The sequence below is a fragment of the Alosa pseudoharengus genome, unplaced genomic scaffold (genome assembly GCF_046254945.1).
Source record: "Alosa pseudoharengus isolate Yale_2024_CS ecotype anadromous, Long Island Sound unplaced genomic scaffold, YU_APseudo_1.1 YU_APseudo_1.1_scf_1, whole genome shotgun sequence".
Lineage (NCBI taxonomy): Eukaryota > Metazoa > Chordata > Actinopteri > Clupeiformes > Clupeidae > Alosa > Alosa pseudoharengus.
In genome coordinates, this window is record NW_027468564.1 from 30,749,095 (window position 1) to 30,756,956 (window position 7,862).

The following is a 7,862-nucleotide window of genomic DNA, read 5'->3' on the forward strand; positions in this document are numbered from 1 at the left end:
TGAACAAAGGACAAGTTTACACAGGTTTCCATGTTGTTTATTTTTTCTTCATTTCTCTTCCCTATCCGTTCACCTTGTTGTCACGTAACTCCCTCCTCTGCCTTGTTTGATTATTTTATTATTTTTGTTTTGTTAACTCACAACTCTTGTTGTTGTTTTTTTTTTCTCACCTGTGCCTTTTTACCCAGTGTGTCATAGTGAGATTTTCATACAAACAAGAAAAAGCCAAATAAACAATTTAAACAAATTGTGTCATGGATTTTGCCTCACTTATTTGATTATTTGAAAATCCTGGTCTTACACATACATGCTTACATACATACAAACAGTACATACATACATGTACATACATGCATGCATACATACATACATACATACATACATACAAACATACATACATACATGTACAAATAGCCTGAGGTTGGGTGTTTCCAGCTGTCTGGAGAGGGTGATGGGTGGAAGAGGAGAGACGCAGAGAGTGAGAGTGTCAGCGGGACGTCCGTGTGTTCTTCACCGAGGTCTCAAATTAAATTAAATGTTGCTCCCGCAGACACCACACTCCCTTTGATGAATTGGTGCTTTTCAGCTGGAGTGCTGTGTGTGTGTGTCCGTCTGTGTGTGTGTGTGTGTGTGTGTGTGTGTGTGTGTCTGTCTGTGTGTGTGTGTCTGTCTGTCTGTCTGTCTGTGTGTGTGTCATCAGGCCTACTCCTCATCTTTCCCTGACTGTGTGTGGTTGTGTTCAACTATTTTGCGTTTCTTGCTTTTTTTGCAGCCTTCTGCACGTTTGTGTGTGTATGTGTGTGTGTGTATTACACTGTGTAATTAGTGTCAGAAGGTGCCTGCATGTGTGTTTGTGTGAGAAAGAAAATTGTGTGTGTGTGTGTATGATTGATTGATGGGTGGTAAAATTAGCACCGGCTCTCATGATGAGAGGATGAGATGTTTATGAGCCATCTGACAAACACTCTGTGGTCTACAGAATGCTGCTATCCACATCTGTATGTGGGTGTGTGTGGGGGGGGGACTCTGGGATTGAAGTACAGGGAGTGGGTGGTAGTGGGGTGTGTGTGTGTGTGTGTGTGTCAGAAGGAGGAGGAATGGATAAAGAGGATTCTCTCTGTCTCTCTCTTTCTCTCCCAGAAGGGGTGACATGTTTTGGCTTCACTTAGCATTAACCCTCTTATGAAAAAAATTGTTCTTAACATCCACTTACACAGTTTTTATGACAAATCACACATTCAGGGGTTTTATTTTTTTGATCTGAGACACACAAGAGCACTCATACAAATGTCTGAGTACTGACTTGAGCATTGACTTGTTGTTTTGTTTGTGTGTGTGTGTATGTGTATGTGTGTGTATATGTGTATGTGTGTGTGTGTATGTGTAAACGTCTAATCTTCTTAAACCCATTTGTCACCTCATTAACTCTAACTCTCTTCCTCTCTTTCTCCCACTCTTTCCTTATCTCTACCTCTCTTTTCAATCTCTCTATATCCCTCTTTCACTCTCCCTGTTTTTCTCTGCATCTCTCTCTCTCTCACACACACACACACACACACACATATATATTATTAATTCATTCATGGACACACATTTATGCACAGGCGTACATTTACACATTCACTCTCTCTCTCTCTCACACACACACACACACACGCTCACACACTTTGTCATCCCTCTCTCCCTTTCACTGCCTATTTCTGGGATTAGGCTGCAGGTGTATTTTGAGCCAAGGCAGCTTAAAGGCTGCCATCATAATCCCCTTTAACAAAACAGTACAACACACCCACACACACACACACATACACACACACAAACACACACACATTCACTCTCTCACACACACACACACACACAAAGGAGAGATTAAACATTTGGAATAATTTCAAATATTGCATGGCCCAATGCTAATTACAAATGCAGAGCCAAGCCAACACATACCAAACACACTGTCTGTCTCCCTGTCTGTCTCTCTGTTTATATCAATATCCTCCATCTCTCTCCATCTACAAAAAGTAAACCATGTCACCCCCCCCCCCCCTCTCTCTCTCAATCCTGGCAGTACCCTTAAATATATGTGTATTAAACTAAGTGTCGTGGAGCACTGCAAGTGAATAAGACTGTGCTAACTCACTCTCTCTGGCTCATTGGTAGTCCGAGGTGGCTGGAGTAGGCTACGCTAGGCCTACACAATCTCTATATTCAAGTATAGGCCTAAATACAAGCACTTGTCAAAGTGTACCTAAGAGGAGGCTCTGCTAGAAGAACCTAAAGTAGCCTACTACACTGTAGCCTACAGTAGAGCTCCATGAGCTCATTTCACATTGATGTCTCTCAGTGCTTTATGTAAATCTTTCAGTTGCCTTTTCACCCATCTTTACCAGGGGCACCCTTAGTCGAACAATTTCAATATTATGATATATGATAGCCAATGATATGGTGGTCCTAGCCAAAAGCTATGTATTGAATTTTTTTTTAATGTTTTGGGATCTGCTGGAAATGTGACCATGTTAAGGAGCAATGTTAGCAATAAAAAACAATGCTAAAGTGACGTACGCTGTGCTGTTCGAGTGGCCACAGCGATTGTCATCGTCATCAGAAGCATGACATGTTACCCAGACCAGACTCTGTGAACCAGTTAATTATGAAAATATGTTTTTATTAATTCCATTTTTACTTGCCCCTTCCTACCCCCCCCCCCCCCCCCCCACCACCACCCCTCCCTCCCTCTCTATACACCCAACACTGTCTGCACTCTCACAGAAGTTAATCCATGTCACTTCTTGCCCCATTCCTCTCTCTCTTTCTCTGCTCATCTTAAGTGGATTATTGGGTTTGAGCGACGTGCAAAAGGTGAAGGAACAGACAGACAGACAGACAGACAGACAGACAGACAGACAGACCGACCCTCTGCTCTCTTGTCTGCCCCCTCTAATAAAAGCAACAGCAACCATTTAATCGAGAGTGAGAGAGAAAGAGAGAGAGTTCGAGAGAGAGAGCATTAAAGTTGGGTACACAAAAAGAGAGAGAAAGTTAGAGAAAGTGAGAGAGAGAGTCGAGCCTTAAAGTTGTGTACACAGAAAGACAGAGAGAGAGAGAGTATTAAGGAGAGAGTGTATTAGGGTCAACTATGGAGACAGAGAGCTTAAAGTGAAACCTCCATCAAAGACAGAACAGAGCACGCTTGCTTCGAAGGACTGCACTCCGCCATTCTTCAATCTGAGAGTGAGCAGGAAGAAGAGAGAAAAGAAAGGACAAGCACCTGTTGTCTCCTGCACTTTCCTCATCTTCCTCCGCAACTATTGTCTTGGGTAAGTGTGTATGTAACTGTGTTTTGTTGGCTTGGATATCACATTTGTGGTTACACTTATCTCCATCACCCTTCCTCAGATGTGTTAGTCATGTCTCTGAATTAGTACTTAGCTCTACACTACAAAGCTGTTATCAAGGCAATATTGCATAAAAACAGAGCTATGGTCATCTTAATGCAAAATAATGGCACTAGTCCCTTGGACATGCAGATTTTGTTGATGTAAGTTGTTGTAAGATTATGGGATGGCGCTATCTTGTAGGTCATCCCCTGGATCTTGTGAGTAGTGCTGGTATGAGCAGAGACATTCACCTGAGATGTCATTTTCTGTGATAAGTAAAAAAAAAATCTATGCCAAAGCTAACAGAATGTTTTGGCAACGTAAACAATAGTCCATTCCCGAGGCCTTTCCTGTGGAACAGCAACGGTAACTCAGTAGGTAAACACTTTTTTTTTAAAGTTGGGTAGTAAGCAAGTTGTGTATTTGGGTAAGCAACAACACAATACACTTTAATTACGAAGCATATGTTTTTGTTTTGAATGAAATCGTAAACTTTCTAGGAAGTTGAAATGACTAACTGTTCACTATTGCCACTCACACACACACACACACACACACACACACACACACACACACACACACACACACACACACACACTTTCTCCTTCCTGTCTAATACACTTTTTTATCCCTCTCCCTCACATTTTTTTTATCTCTTTCTCCCTAGCAGGTGGATAAAAAATCCCATTATGGTGGACCTGTTTGTGGACAGGATCCTGGTAAAGAACAACAAGGACCGCGATGAGCTGGACACAGAACGTGAGATTGTTCTGCGCTTGCAGAACCGGATCCTCATGCTGTTCTTCGGCACGTGGGACTGCGAGCAATGCCAGGAGTTTGTGCCGACGCTGAGCGACTTCTACAAGCGTCTGACGGACGAGTTCTACGTGGAGCGGGCCGCCCAGCTGGTGCTGATATTCGTATCGCTGGACGACTCCGAGGACCAGCATGACAAGTTCCTCAAAGAGCTGCCCAAGCGCTGCCTGTTCCTAAACTACGAGGACCCCTACAGGAAGTATGTGTGGAGGAGGAGAAAGAGCAGTGTGGGTGTCTTTGTGTGTGTGTGTGTATGCATGAGTATGTGTGTGTGTGTGTGTGTGTGTGTGTGTGTATGCTTGAGTATGTGTGTGTGTGTGTGTGTGTGTGTGTGTGTGTGTGTGTGTGTGTGTGTGTGTGTGCACGTGAGTTTGTGTGTGTGTGAGAGAGAGAGAGACAGAGAGATGTGTGTGTGTGAGGGGGGGGGGGGGTGCAGGTAGATAATACTACAACACTATTGTTAGGTCAAGTCAAGTGTTTATTTTTACCATTTGCTCAAGTACAACGTACAGGCACATTGGAATGGTTGTGCGGATCACTCAGTCAATAAGAAAAAAACATTTATTATTCATTCACTCCACAAAAAATCCACTATTAAATAACAATAAGATCAATAAATACAAAAGTGCACTAGTGCACTGAGGGATCTTTCGGTTAGGAAGTCAAGTATCCAACTACAGTACACTATTGGTAATACAGTATGTAAGTGTTGTGTTTTGTGTGGCTACTACAGAACATAATACAGTACTCTGCATTATGTAGGGGGGGGGGGGGCTCTGTACCTGAGCTGGGGGGGGGGGGGGGGTTCTCACTAGATCTGTCTGTACCTGCCTTGGGGCCATGTCCTAGGTGGTGACTGACAGACTGACAGAGATGTTCCATTCCTGCCCTATGAGGCCCAACAAAATTATTTCCCTGTGTGTGTGTGTGTGTGTGTGGGTGTGTGTGTGGGTGGGTGTGTGACTGATTAGGTGGGAGATAAGAGGTGGGGAGAGTGTGCGTATGTTTGAGTGACAGAATGAGTGACAGGGTGAAAATGAGAGAGAGAGAGAGGCTACAGTACTTAAAGTACAGGGCAGCTTTTCTACATGGCAGTCCTCTCACCACATGGTAAGACTATAATCCACACAGTATCCTGTTCATTGTGTGTATCATTACCCAGATGCCTCGGCGGGCTAGGTACGACATGAAACGGCGGGATTATCGGTCTTTTTCATCATATGTGAATGGAGATTTGGCAGGTAATTGACTGCAGCCTCAGGCTGGGCAGGGGCCTGTGTCTGCTTGTCTGGTATGTAATGCAACCCGCTGGCAATGCAAGGCCCTTAAGGGTGTGTGTGTGTGTGTGTGACCATTTTTGTTAGCACAGTGCATAAAGTATGTGTCTATGCGAGTGTGTGTGTTAATGTGTGTGTGTGTGTGTGTGTGTACATAATATGTCATCCCGTAACTACTGTACTCTACTCTAACTAGTTTAAACTCTCCTCTTCATTTCAGAGAACTTGGCGTGATGTTCGAGGTGGAGGAGGTCCCCAGGGTGGTTGTCGTTCGTCCAGACTGTTCCGTGCTGCTGCCGAACGCCGTCACGGAGATTACCGACCTCGGCCCCCAATGCTACCAAAATTGGCAGGAGGCCTCCGAGATCATCGACCGCAACTTCGAGCTGCACGAAGAGTTTGACGAGAACAAAATGCGCAGCCTGACTGACCCGCTGCGCCGGATAAAGTACAAAGTGGAGGACGAGAAGAAGAAGAAGAGGAAGAAGAAGAGGAAGAGAGGTTTCCTGGGAGGAGGAGGAGATGAGGAAGAAGAGGGTGATGTTGGGGAGGATGAAGAAGATAACAATGAGACAGAGAAGAGCCCTTGGTAGCAGTCTTATTACAGAGGGCAAGCCCAAGGATTTAACCCCTTGTCACCTCACAAGCACATATCTTTTTAATCAAGCCAGCCAGATAAGGGGAGTGATTGGTCGCACTAACTGAACTGGATTGCTTAAAGCAACACAAACGCACTTTTCCTCTGTCGCATCCATGCTAATTGTTTATCTAGCACCGGCTTTGCAAATAACATGTCCACAGACACGGCAGTGTGTTGCATGATTTAATGAAAGTATGATGTATTGCGACATCAGAAGCAAGTCAAATTTGTAGTTTCTTATGTCTCATTCCATCTAACTACAAATCCGATCTGGCAAACTTACATAGTGTATTTAAAAGCCGATAGAGGGCCGCAAAGCGAATACAGAAGTGCCGTGCACCCTGTCACGAGCTGATGAACCACTGAAACGATTTTGGAAAAATTATATTAAGGTACAAAAAACTCTTTGGTGTTTGCTTTAAATGTTTTAGTTGCCTGTGTTGCCACTATCTGCCTGGACTGCAGCTCACACACGCTAGTTGATCATAGTGATGCTGTTTGATGCTATAACCAGGCAATTTTTTATTCAACATATGGAAATTCAAGGCACTTAAAAGTATTATTTTTGCCTCTCCAAAAACATCAATTGTGCATATAGTTTTGTCAAATGTCAATTAAGTTGTTATATGAAAAAAAAATTTAGACCAATTTTACACTCCTTAGACACACTGGACTAATGCACTGTATTCAAAAATATACTGTAGGCCTATTTGATGACAGAGGATTACATGCAACTACTGTGACCTGTGTGTGTGTGTGTGTGTGTTAAATTTTAACCCCACAGTCTTCTTTGAGAGAGTGGTCTTTTGTGGAGGGGGCGTGGTCTCAAACCACCTCGTGTGCACAACCACCTGCACAATGACAACAACACTATTGGTAATGGGAAGCTGATGAGCTAATGAATGACTAAGGTCAGGTGGTAATGTCTGCTTGCACTGGTCCAAAAGAAAGAAAGAAAGAGGTGGCTGATTATCTGAGACTGGAGCTACTACTTTTGCTAACAGCAAACTCATCAACAGTCAATGGCTTACAGGCTCCTTGCATGTGTTATTGGTGCTCTGGTTGTGGCTGTATTTGTACAAATAAAATTGATACTTCTCTTTTTCTTTCTTTCTTCATTCATGTGGTAATTGAGGTTGTTTTTATAGTAGAAAAGAGGCTTAGGCCTCTCTCTATATACCTATAGGTATATATGAAATATATAATGGCACTTCATTCAAGTGATTAAAAAAATAACCAAAACATGTCTGTGAATTGGACGTGGGTACACCTGTGAGGTACGGATACACCTCTTGCCAAAATGGCAATCCACTTTAAATGTTTACTAAATGAAAAAAATAGAATGATGAAAGTCCCGCCCCGACCCCCCCCCCCCCCCCCCCCCCCCTTTTTCCAACCTAAAACTCTTTGACCATAGTTCGCTATGCTTGGGGGCCAGGGATTCAAAATGTTCAAAGTGTTAAATTACAGGTTAGAAATAGCCTGGCTAACGCCAGACCTCATCTAATTGAGATGGGGTCTGGGAACTACACATTCATTTTCTCGTATTTGAGACATGGTTTACAAATGCCCAGAGCCATTTATTGGGCGCTACGAATGTCTATCAAATGCGTCTGTACGTAGCTCATAACCGCTTCGGTGTGTCGCATAGACGTCATTATCGTCTTGCTGCCCCCCCTCCGTTCTGTGATTGGTTCCTTCGTTAAGGTGAAAATCAGGTCCATGGAATCCAGGCTGCCCAGCAGAGCGAATAAAATC

The 7,862-nt window shown here is 43.6% G+C and overlaps 1 protein-coding gene across 1 annotated transcript; it reads left to right on the top strand.

Moving 5' to 3' along the window:
- Nucleotides 1-4,060: 4,060 nt before the first annotated feature.
- Nucleotides 4,061-7,166, top strand: LOC143133461 (nucleoredoxin-like protein 1). Its single transcript, XM_076293261.1, has 2 exons — nt 4,061-4,386; nt 5,685-7,166. The coding sequence occupies exons 1-2, from the start codon at nt 4,061-4,063 to the stop codon at nt 6,055-6,057; spliced, it is 699 nt and encodes a 232-aa protein (XP_076149376.1). The 3' UTR covers nt 6,058-7,166.
- Nucleotides 7,167-7,862: the final 696 nt, after the last annotated feature.